Source organism: Gopherus evgoodei, chromosome 7 (genome assembly GCF_007399415.2).
Source record: "Gopherus evgoodei ecotype Sinaloan lineage chromosome 7, rGopEvg1_v1.p, whole genome shotgun sequence".
NCBI lineage: Eukaryota > Metazoa > Chordata > Testudines > Testudinidae > Gopherus > Gopherus evgoodei.
In genome coordinates this window covers 129,882,803-129,908,345 of record NC_044328.1, presented here as the reverse complement: position 1 = coordinate 129,908,345, position 25,543 = coordinate 129,882,803, and the positions used below count along the sequence as shown (strand labels likewise).

Genomic DNA, 25,543 nt, shown 5'->3' with positions numbered 1-25,543 from the left:
GGGCCTGCGCGGGTGGAGCTGCGGGGCGCGCGCCGGCGGCGCCTCTTTCTGGGCCACGCGGCCGCAGCCCGGAGCGCGGAGCCGCCATGGCCGATTACCTCATCAGCGGCGGCACCGGCTACGTGCCCGACGACGGGCTGACGGCGCAGCAGCTCCTCAACTGCGGGGACGGGCTGACCTACAAGTGAGCGGGGGGGGCGCTGGGTCTGGGTCAGGTTCGGGGGGGGGGGCGGGTCTGTCGGGGGGGGCGCTGGGTCTGGGTCAGGTTCGGTGGGGGGGGCGGGTCTGTCGGGGGTCCCGGGGAGGGGGCGCTGGGTCTGGGTCAGGTTCGGGGGGGGGGGCGGGTCGTCGGGGGGGGCGCTGGGTCTGGGTCAGGTTCGGGGGGGGGCGGGTCTGTCGGGGGGACCCGGGGGGGGGGCGCTGGGTCTGGGTCAGGTTCGGGGGGGGGCGGGTCTGTCGGGGGGGGGGCGCTGGGTCTGGGTCTGGTTCGGTGGGGGGGCGGGTCTGGGTCAGGTTCGGTGGGGGGGGCGGGTCTGTCGGGGGGCGCTGGGGGGGCGGGTCTGTCGGAGGGGCCCGGGGGGGGGCGCTGGGTCTGGGTCAGGTTCGGTGGGGGGGGCGGGTCTGTCGGGGGTCCGGGGGGGGCGCTGGGTCTGGGTCAGGTTCGGGGGGGGGCGGGTCTGTCGGGGGGGGCGCTGGGTCTGGGTCAGGTTCGGTGGGGGGGGGCAGGTCTGTCGGGGGGCGCTGGGGGGGCGCTGGGTCTGGGTCAGGTTCGGTGGGGGGGGCGGGTCTGTCGGGGGGCGCTGGGTCTGGGTCAGGTTCGGTGGGGGGGGCGGGTCTGTCGGGGGGCGCTGGGGGGGCGCTGGGTCTGGGTCAGGTTCGGTGGGGGGACGGGTCTGTCGGGGGGGGCGCTGGGTCTGGGTCAGGTTCGGTGGGGGGGCGGGTCCGTCGGGGGGCGCTGGGTCTGGGTCAGGTTCGGGGGGGGCGGGTCTGTCGGGGGTCCCGGGGGGGCGCTGGGTCTGGGTCAGGTTCGGTGGGGGGGCGGGTCTGTCGGGGGTCCCGGGGGGGGCGCTGGGTCTGGGTCAGGTTCGGTGGGGGGGGGCGGGTCTGTCGGGGGGCGCTGGGGGGGGCGGGTCTGTCGGTCGCTCCCCCCCAACAAGCCGCGTTGTCCTGCCAGGCGAGTTCCCAGCGCGGGGGCTCCGTGCCCCCCCCCCGCAGCTGGCGCGGTGCCGGTGGGGCCCCCGGGTTCGGGACCAGCAGCGCCTGGCGGGGGCCCCCGAGCGCGCAGTCTGGCTGCTGGTCCAGGCTGTGCCCCCCCGTCCCGCCTGGGCACCGCACCCAGCGCTGGCTGGCTCCCTCCGAGTCCCTGTCCGGGGGGCGGGGGTGCGGGCGGGTGGTGCGTGTCCCTGACATGTAGGTGATTTCAGTTTGTCTCCTTCCATCCCATGGTCCAGTGACTTCCTTATTCTTCCTGGCTACGTTGACTTCACTGCAGACCAAGTGGTGAGTATGAAGGGGAAACTTGCCTTATCCAGAATTAATGTCTATAGGCTGGTGCTCCCTGGCCCCAGATCTTTGCTAACAGGCTCGTGTCTGCTGAAGCGGCCATTCTAGCGGGAGAGAATGATCTTTATTTTTACTCTCTTGGCTGCCCTTGGAGCTAAACTCTTCGAGACATTGGTGCCCCTTTCAAGATCATGGGAACTAAGGAAAACTCTCTGTTGTAAAGCACTGGTGTGTGGCATATTAAGCAAAAATCCATGCTGGTTTCCCTGGTTCGCAGGCCCAGGTAGAGTTGCTTTGGGATGAACTTGCATATCACCCAACAAACCTTTTCTTCTTTTAGGACCTGACTTCAGCTTTGACCAAAAAGATAACCTTAAAGACTCCCTTGGTTTCCTCGCCCATGGACACAGTGACAGAGGCCAGCATGGCCATTGCAATGGCGGTGAGTGCCCTTGGACAGGAACAGTAAAGGTGGGAGAAGCGACTCCTGTAGACTGAAGAATAACTTTGTAATACCGGGTCCCAAGAGTGATGACATCATCTCTGTTAAACTTACAGTTTAAAATAATGTGCTACAGTCTTACACCAGCTGTCACTAACTAGGCTCGCGATTGCCAGCTGTTGTTTTGTCAGATCTCCTTCAGCTGGTCTTGCTGTTAGTGGGTTAGATCTTATTTCTCTGCATCATACTGGAGCTTTATCAATGTCTTCTCCTAGCAGTATAGCCTCTCAGCTGCTGCATTCCGACTCCTCACTCTGCGAGGAAAACAAAGCCTTTGTAACATACAACATCTCATGTGAAATCATCCTGAAAGAAAATTGGAGCATGTTTTGGGCCTGAACATACTCCTTACGCTGGTATCCCATAAGCAGCCATGGGGGTGGGAGGCAAGTCATGTCTTTGGATAAGGAAATCCTGGCATTAATACTGTTTAGATCCTGCCCTCAGAGCATCTGAGCTCCCATTAGCAGCACAGTTTGCTCGGCTACAGTAGTAGTCTGCTGTCTGTACCTGGTTGTTGAATTCTCCAAATAAAATTGAAGGTCCCTGTCATTGCAGTGACTTACTGCTGCCTCTGTGTGTTTTCAGCTCACAGGTGGGATTGGATTCATCCATCATAACTGCACACCGGAATTCCAAGCCAATGAAGTACGGAAAGTTAAGGTAAAGAACAGCTGAAGTAGGAAACTAGGAGCTGCAGCAACTGGGCAAGTCACTAAATGTCCAAAGGGGTCTGGCTCCAGTTTGAGAACCATGAAATAGGCTTCAGCAAAGGAGAGTTGGCAGGCACTCGTTCCCCTTGTACACTGGTCAGTGCAGGCGGATGTATCAGCTCTTCTGTCTTGCCATATTCCACAGCTGCTAGGGACACAAGAACCTGCTTACTGAGTGTGGGGGAATGTTGACCAGGATGCTGGGGTTAAATCCCCCCTGCCTATTTTCAAATATGTCAATGAATTTATCCCCAGAGATGGGCAGATAGGAGCTTGACTTGGTTGATGCAGCGTCCTTGCTACTGCAGTCACTGACCCCAAATACCTGTATGCAACGGACTCTGCCAGCTTGGGGAGAGTGACAGACCTTCACAGCTCTTACCATGAGAAGTGCTAAATGCCTGTCACATTACAGCTCAGTCTAGCCATGTTGTTTACTCTGCTCTCTGAATGTGCTTTGTTTCAGAAATATGAACAGGGATTTATCACAGACCCAGTGGTGCTGAGCCCCAAGGACAGAGTGAGAGATGTATTTGAAGCAAAAGCCCGTCACGGATTCTGTGGCATTCCTATCACAGACAATGGAAAGATGGGGAGTAAGCTGGTGGGGATCATCTCATCCCGAGACATTGACTTCCTGAGAGAGGAGGAGCACGACTTGCCCCTCAGTGAGGTTTGTTACCTGAGGTCCCGCGCTCCTGGTGGGAGAGGGAGGGTTATGTTAGGAAGTGCTACCTTGTGTGGTGATGACACAGGCTCAGTGCTTGAATGAGGTTTGTGAACCAGCCCAGCGGGGACAGGGGCCTGGCTTTGTTTTATTCCAGGTTTAAATTAGTCTTTTTGTTGCTTAGTTGAACTGCTCACCTCTGGGTTCTGTGCCTGTTGCTTCATTCTGTAGCTGCCTATTATTAACATGTTCCAATGACTGCTGGCTTGGATTTGCCATTTGGCACAATCTGGCCATGATCCTTTTTGCTTCCTATAGCAGTCATCAGAGTGCAGGAATCCGGGGGACTGGGGGGCCACACATGGCCTTTCCACTTTTGAAAGTGGACACACCTGGCCCATCCATTGTTCGCCATGGACCCTGTCCCTTCTCTTCCCTCATAAGACTTCATCGCCAGGCCCAGGTGAGAGCGGCCCACACAGCTGTGGGGAGCTGCAGATCCTTTACGTGCCTGGGATGGGGGGCCCGAGAGCCTCTGGGGAAAAGGAGGGGCGGGGCGAGGCCTCGACTCCCACCTACCCACACTTTTTTAAGAAGAATCTGTTGCCCCTGGCAGATGTTCACTATTGGCTGTAGCCATCATCTCTCTCCTGGGTCTGTATTGGCTGCTGCTGCTCCCCTGTAGTGACCTGGCCATTGGAAAAGTGACATTGTTTGAATGCACAGGCTAGAGCCGCCAAGCTCCCATTCACTGAATAGTGCTTTCAGGCTCCTGGTATAATCTCTTTGGCTGGGACTCTCTCAGTGCAGGCTAACTCCTGGGCTCAGTAGGGTCATATTTAGCACTTCCACCGTGCTTCCTGAACCAACTTTCCTTTTCTCCCTCTTGCTCTCACCCATCAGCATGCACTCTGGTGTGTGAGCCTTCTGGGGCTAATCCCGTTGAGCTTCGGTGTTGTCAGATGTCAGCATAGGGTAGTTTTTAGTGCTTCTTGGCCAGTGCCGCCCTCCTGACTTAGGTCAGCATGCGCTAAAGATAGACCCAGCTTGGCATTGCATTCATGTCCCAACTCCGCTTTCCATCTGCTGTTACTAGCCAAAGAGACGCTGACAGTGTCACTTCAAGAATGGTACCAAAGAGACTGATGTTTCTTCAGAGATGCTGAACCGTTCAGAACATCAAACGGCCATAGTGGGTCAGACCAATGGTCCATCTAGAACAGCATTCTGTCTCTGATGGTGGCCAGTTGAGATTCGTGCCAGATCTCCTGCTCAGGCCTCTGAGCATCTACGCTGCAAAACTGGGAGCCCCTCTCCTAGTCTTCTTTCAAACATTGATTCCTATGTATGCAACAGTAGGCAGGGGAGTTTATAGGCCTCTCTGCAACAGCCCTGGTTCCCATCCCACTTATGATCAGCTCTCATGTCCTGCTCATTGCTCTCATAGGCTCTTCAAATAATTAGTGCTGGGTGCTATTCTCTCCCCCCTGCCATCTTTCTGGAATTCTTTTCTGTGCAATCTGAATACAAACTAGCCCCCTGCACTCCAATTTTGGGTTAGATATTACTCCCCTGAACTCAGGGAGGGAGCTATCACATGCTCCCTCATGAGCCCTGTCCAGATGCACACTGGTGCTGGTTTGTCAGAGTGGACACAGGCAGGCATGTTAATTTAGATTAGGCTGTCAAGCGATCAAAAGAATTAATTGCGATTAATCATGCTGTTAAACAACAATAGAATATCATTTATTTTAAATATTTGTGGATGTTTACTACATTTTCAAATACTGATGTCAGTTACAACACAGAGTACAGAGTGTACAGTGCTCACTTTCTATTTTTTATTACCGATATGTGCACTGTAAAAAACCCGAAAAGATGGTACTTTTAATTCACCTCATACAAGTACTGTAGTGCAATCTCTTTATCATAAAAGTTGAACTTACAAATGGGGAATTATGTATCAAAAAAAACTGCATTCAATGTAAAACTTTAGAGTCTGCAAGTCCACCCAGTCCTACTTCTTGGTCAGCCAATCCCTCAGACAAACAAGGTTGGTTACATTTCCAAGGAAATAATGCTTCCCGCTTCTTGTTCACAATGTCACCTGAAAGGGAGAACAAGTGTTCGCATGGCGCTGTTGTAGCCAGTGTTGCAAGATATTTATGTGCCAGATGCGCAAAAGATTCATATGTCCTTTCATGCTTCAATCACCATTCCAGAGGACATGCTTCCATATTGATAGAATATCAGGGTTGGAAGGGACCTCAGGAGGTCATCTAGTCCAACCCCCAGACAGATTTTTGCCCCAGATCCCTAATTGGCCCCCTCAAGGATTGAACTGTCAGCCCTGGGTTTAGCAGGCCCAATGCTGTGGGTTTTACTTTGTAATGATCCAAAGCAGTACAGACTGACCCTGTTCATTTTCATCATCTGAGTCAGATGCCACCAGCAGAAGCTTGATCTTTTATGGTGGTTTGAGTTCTGTAGTTTCTGCATCAGAGTGTTGCTCTTTTAAGACTTCTGAAAGCATACTCCGTACCTCGTCCCTCAAGATTTTGGACAGCACTTCAGATTCTTAAACCTTGGGTCGAGTGCTGTAGCTATCTTTAGAAATCTCATATTGGTACCTTCTTTGCATTTTGTCAAATCTGCTGTGAAAGTGTTCTTAAACTGAACATGGCCTGGGTCATCTGAGACTGCTATGACATGAAACATATGGCAGAGTGTGGGTAAAACAGAGCAGGAGACATACAATTCTCTCCTCAAGGAGTGCAATCAAAAATTGTAGTGATGCATTATTTTTTTAACAAGCATCATCAGCATGGAAGCATATCTTCCGGAATGGTGACCAAAGCATGAAGGGGCATACGAATGTTTAGCATACCTGGCATGTAAGTGCCATGCGAACACCTGTTCTCACTTTCAGGTGACATTGTAAATAAGAAGCAGGCAGCATTATCGTCCATCAGCGTAAACAAACTTGTTTATCTTAGTGGTTGGCAGAATAAGAAGTAGGACTCAGTGGACTTGCAGGCTCTAAAGTTTAATGCTGTTTTGGTTTTGAGTGCAGTTATGTAACAAAAAAAAAAAATCTGCATTTGTAAATTACTTTCCCAGTAGAGACTGCAGTACAGTACTTGTACGAGGTGAATTGAAAAATACTATTTCTTTTGTTTATCATTTTTGCAGAGCATATTTGTAATAAAAATGTGAGCACCATTCACTTGGTATTGTATGTTGTAATTGAAATCAATATTGAAAATGTAGAAAAACATCCAAAAATATTTAATAAATTTCAGTTGGTGTTCTATTATTATAAGTGCAATTAACCGTGATTAATGTTTTTGAGTTAATCGTGTGAGTTAACTATGATTAATTGACAACCCTTCTTTAGATGTGAGTTCTTCCTCCCATCCCCTGCCCTTATTCTGCAGCATCAGGCACTCCCAAGCAGAGTCGTCCTAAAGCCAGCACGTTAGGGAGCGCTATCTGAAAACAAGCCCAATGACTGGTGGAGTTTCTGCCAGAACAGTAAGAGGCTGTGATTAGATCAGACAAATGAGTGCTGGAGTTAGGTTCCTAACCTATTAGAAGTACTTTGGTCTGGACTGTGTAGCTGGTGATGTGAGGGGAGTCTGTGCTGCTGAAATCCCAAGTAGAGGGTGTGAGGTTGTTCTTCCTTCTCTCAGGGTGATGTCCCTGGGCCAGCCGGTAGTATGGAGATACAGCCTATGGAAACAGCTCTGTGCCAGGCTCCATGTGGATTTGAGTGGACTGTCTGAATGGGTATTGAGTGCTGCAGGCTGAAGATTCATTTCCATGGGCTGCTCCACGCTATCACGTGCTCCCTCATCCATCCCATATGTAGTGTTTAGTTGGGACCCTCTGGCTCCTAGCAAGTGGCCGCTGAAGCGTCTTTGCTTGGCAGTTTGTGTTTCCTGTCCTGGATCAAGTAGGAAGGAGCTCTCACTCATGTGTAACTTTTCATTCTTTGCCTCCTTTTCTATCAGATTATGACAAAGCGGGATGATCTCGTTGTTGCCCCTGCAGGGGTAACATTAAAGGAAGCAAATGAAATTCTGCAGAGAAGCAAAAAAGGTACCATGACTAGCTATGTGTTGTGTGAGTGAGCTGTGTCTGGCATAGAGCAGGGGATGAGCGAGGTGGGGCAGATGTGAGCACACACTTTTGCATGTATGGGAAATGCTCTCATGCTTCTCTCTCCGCACATTCAGTTTGTTTCTCAACGCGAATGTTTTTCCCCACAATCAAAGACTGGTACCAGGTGTCCCATGGGGTGTTCCTTCCAAATCTCCTTGGAGAAAAGGGGGTGGTAAAGACAGGCATGTCTTGGAGCCCCAAACGAGCATGAAGACTTGCCAAAAAATTAAAACCTTCATCACCTTCGTCTCTGAGTCTGCTTAGAACTTCAGGGATTCCTGCCAGTCAGGGTGCTGAAAAACTGTAAATGCCAAGAGTGCACTTGGCCGCAGGCTTTTAATTTTGTATCGAGTTTCTAGAGTCTGGTTTCAGAGGCTTGTGACCAGTTCAGTTCTGTGAGGGGTCTGGAGTGACTTGAGTACAAGTGCCCTTTTTGAATTCAAGGCTGTGCGGCACAATCAGGATCATAATCCTGAGCCCTTTCCCAGTCCTACTGACTTCTCATTCTGCCAGCTGGGACAAGAACCTGCTGGGTTTCAAAAGCAAGTCGTGCTCGGGCTGCTGGTGAGCTGGGTTCCTTTAACTGGGAACTCGTGCCCTGAGGGCCAGGCTGGGGTAAGGTTCTGAAATGATGGTGTGTTTATATTTATTTCAAGGCAAGCTGCCAATTGTTAATGAGGAGGATGAGCTGGTGGCTATAATCGCCCGCACAGATCTGAAGAAGAACCGTGATTACCCGCTCGCATCTAAAGATGCTAAGAAGCAACTGCTCTGTGGCGCTGCCATTGGAACCCATGAAGATGACAAGTACCGCCTGGATCTCCTAGTGCAGTCGGGGGTGGATGTCATCGTCTTGGTGAGCACCAGGGTTTGGCTTCTCTTAGCCGAGTGAATTCAACACACTCTGACAAGTTTTTGATTACCATCCCTCTTCATAGCATAGCTTCATCATGGACTTTGTGCCAGTGGCCTAGCTTGGACCTGCAGGGCTGGCGCAGGAGGGAGACTAGTCTAAATGGCCAGTCTGTTCATGGTGGGGCATTCTTATGGCATGTGTGTTGGTACAGATACCGGTCTGCTAGCGTGTGGTGAGCTGTGCAGCTCGATATAGGGACCTCAGGCTAGATGGCTAATTACAAAGGTGCTCTGCTCGCTTGTTGTCTGTCACTGACCATAGGACTAATGTACCAGCACGTGTTGGACTCCTGGTGTGAAATAACAGTATTGTGTCCCATAATTACCTGATAACGCAGAGGGACCAATCTGGAACTCCTCAGCAGTCCGTCCTGTCAGCCCCATGTCTCTAATCATTGGGGCACAGCTGTTTGCACGTGCTCTTGTTGTCGATGGGTTGGTTAGTCTGAGAGCCCAAAGGAAATGGGCGATATTCCCAGAGCATGGTTATCCAGCGCTTGGTTAACAGGCCATCTTAGTTAGCTGAGTTAGTCAGAAGAACCTTCTCTCTCCCATGCTAACAAGGGGGGCTGGTGCACTTAATGTGGGGCCTCCATAAGCAGGGACTGCTGCTGCCTTGGGAAAAAGGCGACTAACTTTTCCTGTCTTAGGGTGTCTTCAGCACACAGGTAACTTGAGTTATAATCCATCTGACCCCTAACTTGACTCCTGTCCACATGCACAGTTCTCTAGCTGGAATGAAGCAGTGCTTGCTAGTTCATGAGGTGGATGGGGCGGTGGTGCTCCAGGGATGCTGACGCTGGAGCTAGTAATGCAGTGAGGATCTCATCAATAGCTAATCCAATCGTTCTGTGCTACTAACGAGCAATCTGTGTAATGCCAGTGTTCTTCTGAAGTGTGGTTGCTGTCAGGCCTGGCCTTAAAACCTAGCTTAGCATAGCTATGGTGTTCAGAGGTGTGAAAAATCCCACGCCTGAGTGCCGTACATAGCTATGCCAGCTGCAGTCAGTTCAAGGGAAGAATGCGGCCATTGCACGGGGAGGTGGAGTTCCTGTGGTGACAGAAAAAACCCTTCCATGGCTGCCATCTGGTCTGGGCTACACTAGAAGTGTAGGTCGGTTCAACTACATGGCTCAGGGGTGTGAAAAAAATCCACGCCCCTGACTGGTGGTGTTGACCTGAGTCCCAATATAGACTGTGCTAGGTTAATGAAAAAATTCTGCTGTTGACCTGCCTGCTGCTTCTCAGGGAGGTGGCTTACCCCGTGCCAAGGAGAGAACGCCGCCTGTTAGCACTGGTTGTCTACACTGAAGGGCTGCAATGGTGCTGCTGCAGCATTCTGTGTCTGCACTGCACTAACAGTTACAGCAGTACAGCTACAGCGCTGCAGCTGTGTGCCACTCTAGTGCTGGTGGGGTAGACGTGGCCTCACCCAAGGTGAGCTAGCGGCAGTACAGGACCCAGAGTGCAAACTTGTGAGAAGTGGAGCGGACTGCTGTGAAGACCCACCCAGAGTTAAATGAATGACAAAAAACGAGCCGCGTGCATGGGACTTGGTAAGAGTCATCCTTGAGCATCTCTGGGGTCTGCCCGAATTCAGTATTCGGGGGGCCCATCACCGTAGTAGCTGAGCACCTGACAATCTTCACCACCCCTCTGAGGCCAGGCAGTCCTGCCATTCCGGTTCTAGGGGTGGGAGACAGGTCTAGTGACTTTACGTGACAAGGTATTTGTGGCAGAGCAGGAACTGAAGCCTGGTCTCCTAGCCCAGGCCAGGGCTCTAACCACACTACCATCCTTCCTCACTCGTATGGACTGTACCATGGACACATGCATTTCTTGAGGGTGGGACAGGACCATTTGGACAGTGAGGACTAGACAGGTGGCACTAAGAGCTTGGAATGACCTCCACCCCACAACCTTTCTTTCCAGGGCAGTATTAGCGAGCCATCCTCTTGTCCTGGGGTTCGCAAGGCAGCTGTCTCTTGGCAGTGTGAAGTTGAGACCCCGAAACACGAATAATTCTCTAAAGAATGCAGCTCTTAGATGTTTCTCTTAGCCCTCGGTGTGAGCTGTTTGTGTGTGCGCGCCCTGCATTCATTAGGCTGAAATATCCTGTAAGATGGAAGTTTGTGATAGTTTTCTCGTGTGGCTTGTGTCTTCCTGGCCTTCTGAGCCTGGGCAGTGGGGTCTTTCGGTACTGAAGTGAATTAATCACCTGTTTGCAACGTGCTGAAGTCTCTATGACTTTCCTAGGGCTGGATTTAAAATCCTTTGTAGCTTTGGTTGATTTTGTTTTTCTTTCTCTTCCAGGATTCCTCTCAGGGCAATTCCATTTTCCAGATCAACATGATCAAGTATATCAAGGAGAAATACCATAACCTACAGGTCATTGGAGGCAATGGTAATTTGCTAATGCAATTTTAGCTTCTAGACTCGGAGTGTTTTCAGCTGTAGTGAAAGACGTGTTGACCTGCTTTAAATGAGCGTCTCTGTCACCTGCCCAATGGGCTTTGACCTGTGCGTCAGATGTATAGAATATGGTCCAGCCCCTCAGCACCTGAGGGACACTTCCGTTCTGTGTGAAAACTTCTCACGCAGGGCTAATGCAGTGTGTGCAGTCCCCAGCCGTGACCCTTTTCTCTCTGGCTCTGTAACATTGCTTTGAAATCCTTCTAGAATTTCATGTGTCTGGTTTTTGGACGACTCCTACCTTTTGTGGAAAATAAATGGAAAGATCCATCTGAATCTGGCAGAGCAGAGTTTAACTCTTTTCCTCGTCTTATCTGCGTTACCAAATATGTTGATAACGCAGCATAGTGCCTCCTCCAGCCTTTTGTCCCCTGCATGGCCCTCAGCATGTCTCACGCTTCCTCTACCATTGTATAATGCATTACAATGGCCTCACTAGTCTAGCTGCAGCACGGGCTCCCCTGTGCCACTGGGTCAGTGGGGAAGCTGTTGTGGATTCAGCAGCCAGTACAATGCCAGTGAAAAGGGCAGTGGAGAAGCATGGCCCTGGGAATCAGTCAGACACAAGCCACGTTGGGAAAGACCCAGTCTTAGGCTAACCCCACCCCCACCCAGGCTCTGGCACCAGGCTGATCCCTCCCAACTCCCCGAGGGGTGGCTGTGTAGGTGTAAAGCTAACCCCTGGTCCCTGCACACCAAGCTGGCAGGGTCTCTTCTAGAGCAGTCAAACATCAAGGCCTGGTTTTCACCCTGGTTCAGTGTGCACGTGCCATGGCTGTGGTGACTGGGGCATGCACGGGAGCAGCAGGGGGATGCGCACACACTTGTCAGTTGACTGAGAACCAGCCATTTGATGCCAGATTGCTGTTGAGCTTTTAAACTGACTTTGTGCATGACCTGTTGTGTTACTGTGCATACCAACACAATTGGCCTGCCGCCAAAAAGGAGCCTTCTCCATCCCAAGATCCCCTGGAGCTGCAAAGCTGAATCAGGTGCTGTTTGTGGAACCCATTGAGATGCCCGAGTGGAAGGTGCTGGGCAAGTGCAGAGAACCCTTTTACTGCCAAGCCAGCTCAGGGAGGAAGCACCTTTGCAGGAAGCTAGGGCAACTGGCTAGCTACTAGTGGTGAAAGGAGACAACATTCTCATTTAAAAACCTTCCTCTGTTTGCTTCAGTGGTGACAGCTGCTCAGGCGAAGAATCTGATTGATGCAGGGGTCGATGCTCTACGGGTGGGGATGGGCAGTGGCTCCATCTGCATCACACAAGAAGGTAAAGAAAATGTTTAATATCTTCTCAGTAGCTAGAAGAACACATCTGCTAAACATCTCTTTCCTACTGAGAACCTGCGATAAGTCTGTGGCGACACAGTCTGTGAGTTCTAGGCGCTGTTGGGGTGGTGGTGATTGTCTGCCGCAGGGCCGGTGTACCAGGGATAGGATCTTACAGCTGGGTAGTGCCAAAGACACTCCAGGGCTGGGTGTGGGAGCGTAGAAGTGCCACTCGACCTGATCTCCATCGAAGTGAGCAGGGCAAAGGAGAGGGCATAGGGTACAGACATTGGGGGGGCAGGTAGGGGGTTTCCATTTGCCCGGCATAGCTAGGAGGGCAGCAGAGAGGATGGTGATAAAAATCCCAGGGTTGTTTGTGTGGCCCTGCCCTGGGGCAGCTGCAGCTGACAGTAAGACCCTTGTGGTGCCAGTGTGCAATTGCCTGCTGAAGATGAGGTTTTTGAATGCAGCTATTGCAGTTAGCAGGATCCCAGGGGAGCCTGTGCCAGGCAGGCAGCGTTCCTAGGCACAGCTCTCTAGCCTAGCGTAGTTACTTGACTCAGTGGCTGGGTATGGCCTGGGATGAAGACTGCAACTGGACATCACGGTTCCAAGTGAAACAAGCAAGCAGGGGAGTGGATGCCTTGTGAGGGGCCATCGCTGCTGCAGAGCCCCTCTCTTGTGCTTCGTCAGTTGCCTTTGCTGTAATGGGCCTGAAACAAGCCGCTGACTAGTAGAAGCAACCCTTTGATATATGCACACAGGGTCGTCTTGCAGATCCCAGCAGCAGTACTTGGGGCCCCACGAGGATCCTGGGGAGGGGTGACACACCTTGGGGACTGCCCCCTGTACCAAGGATCTGTGTTCTCGCTGTGCCTGCTAAGGGAGCACCTGCTGCTTGGAGACTGGCCCAGGTGTGCTGGAGAAACTCTTGTCTCTTTTGTGTAAGAATGTTTAAGTCAAGAGCTGCCCTTCCCTACCCAATCCCCTACTGCACCAGCCGTTCCTGGTTTGGGCCAGGCCATTCATGCACAGCGCTTTCCTGCTCCTTTTCATTCTCCCTTTTGGCGTGCTCACCCACGAAGCACAGGAGGAAGTGATGGCAGGTAGTGTGTTGGATACAGCCAGACTCTGGGAGCTCTGTCCCTCTCGGCAGCAGTGGGTAGCAGGGGCAGCAGACACGGAAGATCTGCACTTCACAGGGGATGTTTGTACCAGAAACGCCAGGAGCAGGTTGAGGAGCCAGGGTTTCAGCATCACATGGATTACTCCATGAAATGTCCTTGGAGTAGGGAGAGCACATGCTGAGTGCCAGGTCGTGCTTCCCTGGACGTGGCCTTCAGCTTGGCATCCTTCTCAGGAGATTGGCCTGAGGGGACCCCTGACGTCCGAGCTCTGGCTCAGTTATCCCAGGCTCAGCCTGGTAAAGTCACTGCTGGGGGGCCCTTTATTCTGCTGCTGCTGTTTGTTTCTAAATTTTATTTATTTGTTTTGTTTAGCTGCTCCACAGATCCCTCCAGAACTAAAGTCCCACAGCCCCAAGTGCCCGTCTTCTGTCATGGGCACCTATAGTAAGTCACTTGCCCTGTTCTGAACCTTAATTCTGTCTTGAAGCAGGACCCTGACTGGCTGCACATGGCCCCTCCGCTTGTTTGAGAATCATTGAGTTGCAGATGCACTTGGGGTTTTGTGGCTTTGGATACTGGTAGTTGACCCAAAGACGGATGCTGAGAAGTCTTTTGGATTTCTAAAGCAGGGTTCTGACTTGTCCTTATCGAGGCCAGTTGGGCTCATCAGTGTCTTTAATCCAAACCCAATTTTAAAACCCGATTCAGCTTCCTCGGGGCACTGCTGAGGCTCTCCGTGGAAGGTGCAGCAGGTGCCTGCATGTGGGAGGATGGTGCCTAGGCAGAGCATGCAATTCTGCTCTGAATCTGGTCTCCTCTCCGTGATGGGAGGGGTTACACATCAGCTACATTTCGCCTTGCGTGAAGCTAGCTGTGCTGTGTGGATGTGACTTTACCAGGGACTTTCACCCTGTAGCGAACCTGGAAGGCGCATCCCAGAACCATGCCCTTTGCCAGTGATTCCGAGCTGCGTGTGAGGAAGGGCTCTTCTCCCCCTCACCTCGCGAGCAATACTTTTGTGCTGCTGTTACAGGATAAGTAGGTGACCAAGATGAATCTTGGCTTTTGCCCTATTTGTGAAGCACTTCCGAGGGAAAGAGGTTTCTGGTTTGGCTCCTGGGTTGTACCCGCTAGCATGACAGTCCTCTCTTAGTGCCACCCTTACAGGCCTTTGCTCCAAGTACAGGTGCAGGCTGCGTACATTTTGAACCCTGCTTTGGAAGCCTGCACCTCCTGTTTCTCTTGGGACTGGGAGCTGGGACACCCAGATACAGTCATGTGACGGTCCCATGTGCCCTGTGCCACGAGGTGAATTGTAAAGGGCTGGTCTCGGGGATTACTTCTCTAAATTAGCTACAAACTTCTGTTCTTTGTAGAGAATAATGGGATCCAGAGGCTTGGGGCCCTGGGTTTCTTTGAAATCAGGCTGGTGCACAGAGGAGATGGTGCCGTCACAGATGGCTGTACAGTAACTCCTCACTTAACGTCCTCCCGCTTAACGTTGTTTCAGAGTTACGTCACAGCTTGTTTAAAGTTGTGCAATGCTCCCTTATAACGCCATTAGGCTGCCTGCTCTGTCCACTGCTTGTAAGATTCTGTAGGAGAGCAGTGACTTTACAAGGGAGCAGCCTCTTCTCCGACTCTTCCCCCTCCCTCTCAGTGCTTCCCCCACCACCAAACGGCACTTAGGACTTTCAGGGGGAAGGGGAAAGAGTGGGGATGTGGTGTGCTCCAAAGAGGCAGTGGAGTGGGGGTGGGGCTGGAGTGGAGTGGGGATAGGAAGAGGTGGGACTGGAGCATCCCCCAGCAAAGTCAGCACCTGTTCTTCTCGGGGGGAGCTGCCACTGCTGCGAAGGTGCTTCCTAGTGTCCTGGCCTGCAGCGGGCTGTGCCTGTGTGGGGTAAGCCAGGGGCACTTCCCAACCACAGTACAGTACAGTATGTCATCCCTCTTGTCTGCCCCCTAAAAATGGCCTTGGAACCTGACCCCCCACATTTACATTAAATCTTATGGGAAAACTGGATACGTTTAACATTGTTTCACTTAAAGTTGCATTTTTTCAGGAACGTAATTACAATGTTAAGTGAGGAGTTGCTGTCCGGGCACCCTCAGTCTCTGCTTCGGCAGTGCAGTACCAAGTGAGACCATCTCTTTAACACGAACAGCATTCACACTGTTACTAGCAGACACTTCTTCATGGCTGGCTGGGTCCAATTAATATTGACTTTCACGATTGCTACCTGGAAATCTCCCAAGCTGAGCTGCGGGTGTGAGCACTAGGAGCACAGGGAGAAATGTGTGTGAGCCAGTGCAAACAGGAGTTTGTAAAGGCTCCCTCTTGTGGCAGAGCACCGGTCTCCTAGGAGTTGGCACACTTGGTGCTGCTCACAGGTGGCAGCTTGAAACCCTGCATCAAACATGATGTTTGCACCCTGAATTACTAATCTTGCATGTTCATAATCTCATCTGGGCGACTGTGCTGATTGTGATTGGAGGAAAGGCCTCCTGGTGACTGTTGCTTGGGGAATCTGAGGGATGGGAAGGTTACTGCAGCATATTCGCATGCACTTGGCTGGTAAATGTACCCAAATACGCGTCACTCAATGGTTTCCCTTCAGGTGTTTCTTTGTACAGTGAAAAGCCTGTAGTTGCTAAAGTGCTGGTAAATCTGTATTTGGCTAAACTTCAAGGAAGCGCTGCAATGCTGGGGAAACACATCAGTCTGCCTCTGTCTTTCCTTTTCTGTTGTTGCATATCAATAGAAACTCACTCCTTTTGATCCATGCCTCTTCCTGGCTGCACACTGACACCCATCATTGTGGTGATAGCAGGGCGGGGAACACAGCAATCGTATGGGACTCACTGGGCTTGGGTTTCGTGGGTCTGGCCCAGCTTCCTTCTGTGTCTTGCAGGACACTAGGTGGTGAGTGAATCACCTTAAGGACTGACCAGCTGGGGTCCATGGTCATTCTGTAACCACTGCGAAAGCTTCTCTATGGCATTGGCGCAGCAGTTACTTCATAGCCCCCATTCACCTGCCTTCTGGGCCGTGGGGTGTATTCCAGGGAGAAGCAGACTGAGAGGTCTGTGTGTGACTGAAAGCCAAAGGGCCTTTAAGCACGGGCACTGCTGCAGCACCTGGTCCTTGACAGTTCACCCTTTCTCTTCCTGGCTCTAGTCTTGGCCTGCGGCAGGCCCCAAGCCACAGCAGTGTACAAAGTGTCCGAGTATGCCAGGAGGTTTGGGGTCCCGGTGATCGCAGATGGAGGGATCCAAACCGTGGGACACGTTGCCAAGGCCCTGGCACTCGGTGCTTCCACAGGTGAGGGGGACGGGGGGAGCTAAGGCCGTTCAGAGGGTGTCTCCTTTCTGGGGGATTTGCTTTGCTGTTGGAATATCAACCCAATGAGTGAGCTTCTGCCTGCCTGCAGCCTGTTCTGCAGCACTTGCTTGGCAGTGTTACGGGAGCTCTACAAGGGCAGTAGCACTGAAAAGTCCTGACCGCGTCAGCATGAGTGGCAACACCATCACAGCCAGGCCAGGAGTGGGAGCTTGCAAGTGTGTTTACATTGCCCCTAGGCACTGATCTACTCCCATGCTCAGGGCAGGGAGACTGCCAGGTCAGTGCAGCATTCTCCAGACAGGTCTGCTTGTGCCAAACCAACCTGGCTGTGTCTTGGCTCCTTCATGATCTAGGCCTGTTGCCCAGAGATACAAGGGCTAACTGCAAACCCAGCGAGCCTCTGAGCTGTTGTCTTTCTCAGTCTGGTTTTCAAGTCCACCTGCTATGTAGGGCCCAGACTTGCCCCTTCCTCAGGTTTTAGCAAACAAAGAAATTAATGACTGAAAAGATAGCTGAGCCCTTCTCCCTTAGCTTGTCTGTTCCTACAGTTCCTCCCTCAGGCCTGCTCAGCCCCCACCTGCCTTAGAGCCAGGTGAGGGTAACACATCCTCCTCCCGGGGGAACTGTCAACACATGATCCTCGCAGCAGCAGCACCTGCTAATGGGGGAGAGGGCCCAGCAAACAATGGCAACCTGGTATATTCTGGCCAGCTCCACTGTCACCGTTTGTCCAGATCACAGGGTCCTGCTGCAGTCTCCCCCCCCCCCCCCAGTGACTACACAAAGCCCTGCCCCATGTAAGCTCCCTCCTGCCCCATGGCTGACTCTGCTGTCGCTAACGTTCTCGCTGGCTCCAGTGATGATGGGCTCTCTCCTGGCTGCCACCACGGAAGCCCCTGGCGAGTACTTCTTCTCGGACGGAATCAGGCTGAAGAAATACCGGGGAATGGGATCGTTGGATGCCATGGACAAGAACTTGGGCAGCCAGACGCGCTATTTCAGGTAGGAGAGACTTGGCATGAGGGGCGGCCTTAGCCTGCCAGCCTTGGTTTGTTCCATAGAAAAAAAAAAATACAAAAACCCAACCTTCCTTCTCCTGACCATCCACAGTGAGACAGATAAAATTAAAGTGGCCCAGGGGGTCTCTGGTGCAGTGCAAGACAAAGGCTCTATCCACAAGTTCATCCCGTACCTGATTGCTGGGATCCAGCACTCCTGTCAGGATATCGGTGCCAAGAGTCTGACCCAAGTCAGGTAAGAGACTTCCCCTGTGAGTGCTTGGCTGATCCTCAGTGCCCTCCATGGAGCTCATCTTGTCACCCCTGAGCTAGCATCTGGTAGTCAAGGCCCACCATGTCTGACCCTGATCTCTGTGGTGCAGCTGAGCTGTAGCCCCTGCTCCTGTCACAGTCCCTAGCGGGCACACCCTGAAGGTGGAGTTGGGATGGGAGAGCACTGCCTGGGCAGCCTTGCTGAAAGAGATGCTGGAGCTGCCTCCTGGCTTTGCTCCTGCCAGAAATGGGCCTGGGGGGAAGCGTGTGGAAACCCCTTGCTGCACTTGGTGTGAAACCTCCTTGGCACTCGCCAGGGGAGCATGACCCCAGATCTGCTTTCCCTGGGCAGAGCCATGATGTACTCAGGAGAACTGAAGTTTGAGAAGAGGACGATGTCTGCCCAGGTGGAAGGAGGAGTTCACGGCCTCCATTCGTAAGTCCCCTGCCAGCGCTGGGCTCTCAGTGGCTCCACACGGTTGGATTTGGATGTGGATGTGGATGTGGCGTGGCCCAGCCCTGCCCTTGCTGTCCCTGGATGCAGTGGTACAGGCTGCATCCCATTGGTTTGCAGTGAGCCTGGCTGCTTGGGGGGCCGGAGCTGTTCCATGATAGCACTGGACTTGGCTTCTCCAGACGGATCAGATCTACTGCAACTGACTGTCCCAGCACAGGCCCTATGGCTTGAGAGCAGTAGCTGCTGCTGGCGTACGGCTCCTGGGGGCAAGCCAGGCCCTGCTCCCTGTGTGCTGGGCTGGGCAGGCCGGGCCGGGCCCCATGGCTAACTTTCCTGTCTGTTTAGGTATGAGAAGCGCCTCTTCTGAAGGAGGGTCCGTGCCTGTACTCAGCACCTTGCTGCTCTGCAGCCCTCAGCTGCCACGCACCTGAGCTGCTCCCTTCACAGAAGTGCCATTATCCTGCAAGTGCCTGCTGCTCCCTGGGCTCAGCAGCTGTTTTCTGGCCCTCTGAAGACAACCTGCTGGTGTTCCCAATGCCCCAGGGTGCAGGCCCCAGCCCGTTTTACAATAAAAGAAAAACAGTCAGGCTCCTTGTCTGTCAGTCCCCTCACCTCAGGCCTCTTCTGCCCAGGTTGCAGCCCCGGACTCCTGTCCCATTGTTGTGGCCACTGGGCCCAGGGGCGGTGAGAGAGGCTGTCATGCCCACAGGTCCCCCCTTAGGCTGGTGGTGTTGCTGGGCCCAGAGTTTGCTCTGGTGCAAGACTGTGAGAGTAACAGCTGTCCCCATGTGCTTGTCACCATTCCCATGTTCCCCCCTCCCGCCCCCTGGGGCAGGTTTTACTGGCCACTCCCACTTGAACATCCCAGCTTGCTGAGGTGCTTCACAGGGGTTATTCTACTGCCTGGGGGATGTGGAGGAGCTGCAGCTGAGCCAACCCCTGGTACCTGTCAGGGCAGGAGTGAGCTGGGCCCAGCCCAGAAACTCTCCTGCAAGGGTGGAGGGGAAGGGGCAGGGCCTAGTACTGCCTGGGGGGCTACAGCCTGTGCCAAGAACAGTTCTGCACCAAGGGAGGGTAGCTGCCCCTGCTTTCCAAGGGCTGCTCTAGCCCCTTTGCTCCCTCCCCAGCAGCAGCCTGATGAGCGACTGGCCAGGCCCAGGGCAGGAGGAAGGAAGCACAGGATGAGGGCAGCCTGCTTTTCTCAAGGCTGCCCAGTCTTCATAGCAGCACTGCGAGGCTGCATGCAGGGCAGCTGCTCACTCTTTATTCTGAAGCATTTTCTCCATCCAGTTCCAGGCCCTGGGAGGTATTTAACCCTTTGCACACAGGCTGGGTGAGTCCCAAGGGCCAGCCAGGTTCAGCTACTGCTACATCAGGGCTCTGCCAGCTCTGGGGGGGATGAGGGCAGCCGCGGTCGCCCGACGCTCGCTTGTCAGGAAGTTGAACGTTGCACAAGCATTAGGCTGTGAAAGAGAAGGCAGAAACAGTCAATGACTAACCCAGAGCCCTTAGCCACATGGAACATTTGCCCCAGCCCCGGCCTGCCTCTCACAGCTAGACACATGATTGTTAGCCCAGGGAACAGAGGTCCTCGCCTGGTGCCTATCAGAAAAGTAACATTAACCTTGTGGTGGCAGGAGTGCATCTCAAGCAAATAGCCACCAGGGCACAGTTGCCCTGCCCCAGCGTGTGCACGTGATCATGAGGCTTCAGCCCTGGTGCACAGTCCAGTGAAATGATACGGAGGGTATGTGGGGCCCAGTGCCAGCTCAGAACACAGCAACTATGGGTCCTTCACACTCCCTGGCCCTGCAGGGTTACTTGTGGCCTCCACCCACCTGAGCAAGGGGCCAGGGGAGGATTGGGGCACCAGGCCATTACCCTTTGGCTGCATTAGGCGACTCGAGTTCCAGCTGCCTGGCTGGGCAGGCACAGACACAGCAGTTACCTTGCCTCATAACATACCCCTGGTTCTGGGCTTCCTGAGCAGATATTCTGACCTGCAGGTCTGCTCAGCTTCACCCCCCGCGGTCCCAGCATGTCCCCCCATACCGTGTCCTGCACCTCCACAGCGATCCCACATTCCCTCATGAACTTCAGGACACCAGGCTCCAGCCGCTCCACCTTGTCCCCTACGCCCAGCACCAGGATTTCTAGCAGCAAGAGACAAGCCCAGGTGAGTGAGGCTGTGCTGGCCACATGGCAAAACCCAGCCCTGCCTCCCCGCCTCAATGGCGTGTGCACAGCACACAACCAGTACAGCCATCCTGGCGCTAGTCAGCTTCAAGGTCCGTCCATTCAGACTGCAGTGGCCAAAGCCTTGTGCGTAAGACCCTGAGTAACTCCAGCTTGGCTGCCCCACTCCCAACGCTTGTTGCTAGGCCGTGTCGGGAAGGGGAAGTTCTGCATTGGCTCAGATAACACACATGGTCAGGGTAGCAGGACACGTGCCAGCACACGCCAGGGGCAGGTCAGAAGTGTGGCTTGGCCAGTGCAGTCCCTGCTCCTGGCTTGCTCTGGGGACTAGCACAGCTCTGCGGGGAGCAGCAGAGTATGCCCCTGTGCCTCCCACCTACCTATTCTCGGCTCCAGCAGCCGGAACAGCACCAGGCTCTCCTTGGTGATGTCCTGGTAGGAGCCAACCTGAAGGAAAGGAAGGACACACAGACACTCACCTGGCTTGGAATGCAGCCTGTGCCCTGCATGGGGGACATGGCCCACTGAGCCATCATGCCCACACTAGTCCAATAGCAACCTGCCCCCGGTGCTCCCTGCTGCCTGGACTGGCAGGTTTCAACACACAGCCAGGGAGGCTCAGGTCAAAGCAAACGCACTCCCCCTTGGGGGCAGGGAAGAGTCAAAGTGACAGACGTGCTCCCACTCAGGCCTAGCTCCCTGGGTCTCCCACACACCCACCCCCAGGACTGGACTAGGCATGGGGAACTCCACTTCCCCCTGGCTGGGAATGAAGCACAGGGGGGATTTGAAGGCCCAGGCCCTGTGGGGAGGGGCAGGTCCTCAGGCTCCACACTCTGCCCCCTGGGGCACTCACATTCCACTGCAGGATGGCACGTGGGATGATGGCACAGGGCCCCACCACCTTGTCCCCATTGATAGTGAAGCCCCGGCTGGTGTAGCTGTCTATGAACATCATGCTGGAGGAGTCCCGCTCCAGCACCTTCAGCATTGTCTTCTGGTAAAGCTCGTCATCTGCAGGGGTGAGGCGGTGACCCCGACGCGGCTGCCTGTCACAGGAGGGCTTGACTGAGACCCATGAGCCAAAAACCCCAGGATTTACTCAGCTTCCTCACCAGTCCCCCTTGAGCAGAGACCTTCCCACACTGTGCTTGGTGGCTGGCTCCTCTACTCCCATGAAGGACTCACCCCAGAGCAGCCCAAGGCTCCCAGGCAGCCTTTGAGTGGCCAGGTCAAGCCGCACCACACAGGGACCAATTACAGGAGCAGCAGCTGGGCCTGGATAAGAGGGGCCATGGGCACTGCTGGTCAGCTCTGTCTTGCTGCTAGAGCACCAGCCAGCCTGGACCTGGACACAGTCCCCGTTCAGAGAAGGGGAAGCTGCTGCTGCTTGCTGGGGTTTGGCCCGGAGCAGCCAGGCTCTGCTAGCTGCTGAGGAAGGCTCACTCTGCCTGAGAGAAGGTCAGGCCAGTCTGAACTGGGCCATGGGAAATCCAGGGAGAGATGGTGCTGGGGCCCTCAGCTCCGCTGGGCTCTCCCAACCTTACCAGTCAGGTCCTTTCCTGGCAGCTGCCAGCCTCCAGCTAGGAGCTAAGCCCCTGCGGCAGAACATCTTCACTGAGGCCAGAATCATCCTGCTGCAATGACATGGAGAGAGGGTTAAAGCCAGAGCTGCTGCCCACGGGAAGGTGCTGGGAGTCCCTGTGCATGCTCACAGCCTGCCTGCCCTGTGCCACAGCTGAGTGCAGCCCTCTGCTGCCGCACGTATGTTACCAGGCCCACAGCCCATGGGCTGCATCTCAGGCTGTAGGCAGGGGCACGATCCCATCTGTAAAGTACCAGGCAACCCTAATGCACTGGAGAAATCACCAATGCCAGGTTCAGTCCAGGTCCAGCACCAGCTGCGAGGGAGAGCCCTGGGCGGAACCACAGAGGGCTGTGGGTTGGGAGTGAGGGCACTGGCAGAGCTGCGGCGGCAGGTCAGGAGCGGGGGGGGACAGAGCTGGGCTAGGAAGGGGCTGCGGATCGGGAGTGAGGGGCACCAGCAGGGCGGGGGGGGCTGCAGGTCGGGAGTGCGGGGCACCAGCAGGGCGGGGGGGGGGGGGCAGACCTGGGGCTGCAGGTCGGGAGTGCGGGGCACCCGGCTGCACGAGCCCCACTTACCCGGCTGGGGACGCTGCCGAGGAGCGGAGCGGCGGGAAAAGCGGCCGGCCGGGCCCTGCCGCCGCTCACGCTGCCCCCTGCTGCCCAGCGCTGGGATCTCCCCCTGGCTCGGGGAGCAGCTGGTGCCGCCCCAGGCTCGCGTGCGGGCCCAGCACCCCCAGCTCTGCCCAGTCTGCCAGGCCCTTGCGGGGCTGTGGTGCCCCCAGGGGCGAGGGGCAGCATGGGGGCTGCTCGGCCAGCCAGAGGGGCTGCAGTGATTTCACAGCCCCCACCCCGGACCTCGCTAGGGCAGGGCTGAGCCCAGTGCCAGGGCTGCTGGAAAGCACCTGCCCTGGGGACCAGGGGCTTTCCCCAGGTGTCAGTTAATTGACAACGAGTCTCAGCCTCAGCAGAGCGGTGCCGGCTTGTCCCTCCCGGGGCGGTGCTGGCAGATGGTGGCGCAGATCACTTCCAAGTGGCCTCGCCATGGTCAGAGGGGAGACGGGCTGGGGGCTCCCACCACCAGCCCCAGCTTGTGCCCCACCTCAGGGATGTTCAGCTAAATAGAGCCCTGGCACAGAGCATCATGCGTAAAGACAGCAGTTTTGGAGGGGGCGGGGGGCCAGCCAAGCCCTCTTGCACTGGGAGGTGGGGAAGCCACCGCCTGGGTAGGGTAGCCCAGGACTCTGCGGATTGGGGCAGAGCTCTGGGAGCTGAGCTCCTAAAGGCCGGAGCTGCAGACAGTGTGGCCAGGCGGAGGACCTGGCCACCGAGTCCGCTCGCTGGGATGGTGACAGAACTCCAGGACATTCCAAAACTGGTTCCAGAGTGGGGCCAGGCCGTGAAATGACACCAGCACTGCCTTAGCACAGGCTGAACACACTCCTTACCGAAGACAAAGAAAGGCTAATGGAGTCTGGCTGCAAACTGCTCTGGAAAGCCAACCTCCTCTCCCTACTGCACTCCACACCTACCGAGGCCCCCAGCTGCAGCCTCACACGCAGGCCTGCACTGCCTGACCGCAGCAAGGACATTTCGTTAGCACTCACCTGGAGGAGGGCCGGACACTCCTACCTGCAAATGGCGCCGTCACACCGGCTGAACCATGGTGGCCAGCATGAGTCCGCTAGGGTGTGGGTTTGCGGCTGCTTAGCACAAGCATGTGGGCCGTGGCTAGGCAGGCAGGCAGGCAGGATGCCCTTGTGGGTAAAGTGCTCTGGGTTCAATGCTGCGCTCTGGCCCAGATTCTCTGTGCCTCACAGACACCAGCACCCCTCCAGAAGCAGCCAAGATATTTTCCCTGCCTCCTGGGGACGGAGGGGCATCGCTTGGGCTCTGTGGGGACAAAGAGGGGATTACTATGACCTCCATGATGCCCCCCCGAGATGTCTGCAGGGGGCTTGGACTGGATCCAAGTAGCCTCAGGCTGCTTTGGGAAAGCAGGAAAGTGGCTGTGGGTGAAGCTGGGGGCAGACCCCCCTCCCCACCGAACACCTGCAAGCTGGAGCTGAGCCACTGCAGAAACCAAAGCCAGCTAATCCGCTTGGATCTTGGGCTCAGGTTTCCCTGCTTGTCCCTGTCAAACAGCAGCAGGGCTGGGCTGGCCAGGGCCCATGTGCCAGTTTCTGTCGCTCTCTGCCAGGCAGTGTAATTCAAGATGCCTTCCCTGACTTGTGCGGTTCAGGCACCTCCTGGCTACACTCCACCGGGGCGGAACCGCCTCTCCCAATGCCACGAATTGCAGTTAGCCGGCCCTGAAAGCTGCACAACGGGGGCTCCATGCACCAGCTGCTTTCCCTGGCACCGTACACAAGAGGGCTCGGGGGATAGTTATTTCTAGGCCTTTCCATGGCCCCATCGCTGTGGTAGCCTCCCAAAGGACACATTTCTGCAAGTTCCATGTTACCTGGGGGCCACGCTATGAAGGGACCAGCACAAGGTTCCTTCCTGACTCCAGATCTGGTGATTGGTTAGACCTTGAGCACATGGGCAGGACCCGGCAGCCAGACACCCAGGAGAGAAGTCTCAGCAGTGACTTGGAGCCCTTCCCAGCTAGTGTCCCATCTCCGGCTGTTGGGATCGTGCTGCTGGGACTCCCAGATCGGCTCCATGCCATCGGAGGCAGCCCCATCACACCATCCCCTCGAAAACGTATCAAGCTCAGGCATGAAGCCAGTTCGGTTTTCTGCCCCCTCTGCAACTCCTGGGGGGCTGCTCCAGAACCTCACTCCTCTGATGGCTAGAAACCCTCTCCTAATTTCCAGCTGAGACTGTCACTTAATTGAAATAACCTCTCCCTGCCTGGTGTTCCCCCTCAGCTGGATTTATAGCCAGTGATCAGCTCTCCCCTCGCCTGCATTTGGCCAGGCTAAACAAGCCAAGATCCTCTCTCATAAGGCAGGTTTTCCATTCCTTGGTTCAGCCTAGTAGCCCTTCTTTGCACCCGTTGCAGCTAGACGGCATCTTTTGTAAACACGGGAGACCAGAACTGCACACAGTATTCCAGAGGAGGGCTCCCAGTGCCTTGTACAAGGTATTAACACTTCCCTGTCTCTCCTGGAAATACCTCACCTGACACATCCTAGGACCGCATTAGCCCTTTTCATGGGCACATCCCACTGGGGGCTCCTAGTTGTGGACAGGAAGGGGAGCGAAGCCAGCCACAGAGCATTCAGACAGCAGGAGTGGAGTGAACCATTGAGTCAAGTTCAATGTAGACGTCCACCTAGATCTGTGCTCCCTTCTGACACACCCTTTTGCCATCCTCATGTGTGCTCCAGCCCGGCCCAGCCTATGGCTC

At 54.6% G+C, this 25,543-nt stretch overlaps 2 protein-coding genes across 4 annotated transcripts; one reads left to right on the top strand and one right to left on the bottom strand.

Moving 5' to 3' along the window:
• Window positions 1-24: 24 nt before the first annotated feature.
• Window positions 25-18,992, top strand: IMPDH2 (inosine monophosphate dehydrogenase 2). Of its 2 annotated transcripts, XM_030569352.1 has the most exons (15): window positions 25-184; window positions 1,452-1,500; window positions 1,844-1,945; window positions 2,594-2,668; window positions 3,185-3,391; window positions 7,399-7,486; window positions 8,206-8,405; window positions 10,778-10,868; window positions 12,113-12,208; window positions 13,707-13,778; window positions 16,513-16,656; window positions 17,535-17,679; window positions 17,788-17,931; window positions 18,301-18,384; window positions 18,751-18,992. In XM_030569352.1, the coding sequence occupies exons 1-15, from the start codon at window positions 87-89 to the stop codon at window positions 18,770-18,772; spliced, it is 1,617 nt and encodes a 538-aa protein (XP_030425212.1). In that variant the 5' UTR covers window positions 25-86; the 3' UTR covers window positions 18,773-18,992. The 2 variants fall into 2 exon arrangements, with proteins under 2 accessions (XP_030425212.1, XP_030425213.1); XM_030569353.1 differs by lacking the exon at window positions 13,707-13,778.
• A 606-nt stretch (window positions 18,993-19,598) lies between these two features.
• Window positions 19,599-22,817, bottom strand: NDUFAF3 (NADH:ubiquinone oxidoreductase complex assembly factor 3). 2 transcript variants are annotated; one of them, XM_030569354.1, is made up of 6 exons: window positions 22,765-22,817; window positions 22,149-22,238; window positions 21,458-21,650; window positions 20,982-21,048; window positions 20,458-20,558; window positions 19,599-19,868 (listed from the first exon to the last, which is right to left on the bottom strand). In XM_030569354.1, the coding sequence occupies exons 2-6, from the start codon at window positions 22,232-22,234 to the stop codon at window positions 19,773-19,775; spliced, it is 543 nt and encodes a 180-aa protein (XP_030425214.1). In that variant the 5' UTR covers window positions 22,235-22,238; window positions 22,765-22,817; the 3' UTR covers window positions 19,599-19,772. The 2 variants fall into 2 exon arrangements, with proteins under 2 accessions (XP_030425214.1, XP_030425215.1); XM_030569355.1 differs by having other exon boundaries at window positions 22,712-22,768.
• Between the last annotated feature and the right edge of the window lie 2,726 nt (window positions 22,818-25,543).

Coding starts and splice junctions, on each gene's coding strand:
- NDUFAF3 (XM_030569354.1), bottom strand. CDS start 22,234: ATGATTCTGGCCTCAGTGAAGATGTTCTGCCGCAGGGGCTTAGCTCCT. Junction 21,049..21,457: donor GTGCCATCCTGCAGTGGAAT/GTGAGTGCCCCA, acceptor CCTTTCCTTCAG/GTTGGCTCCTACCAGGACAT. Junction 19,869..20,457: donor CTGTGGAGGTGCAGGACACG/GTATGGGGGGAC, acceptor TCTCTTTCACAG/CCTAATGCTTGTGCAACGTT.
- IMPDH2 (XM_030569352.1), top strand. CDS start 87: ATGGCCGATTACCTCATCAGCGGCGGCACCGGCTACGTGCCCGACGAC. Junction 185..1,451: donor GGGGACGGGCTGACCTACAA/GTGAGCGGGGGG, acceptor CCCATGGTCCAG/TGACTTCCTTATTCTTCCTG. Junction 2,669..3,184: donor ATGAAGTACGGAAAGTTAAG/GTAAAGAACAGC, acceptor GCTTTGTTTCAG/AAATATGAACAGGGATTTAT.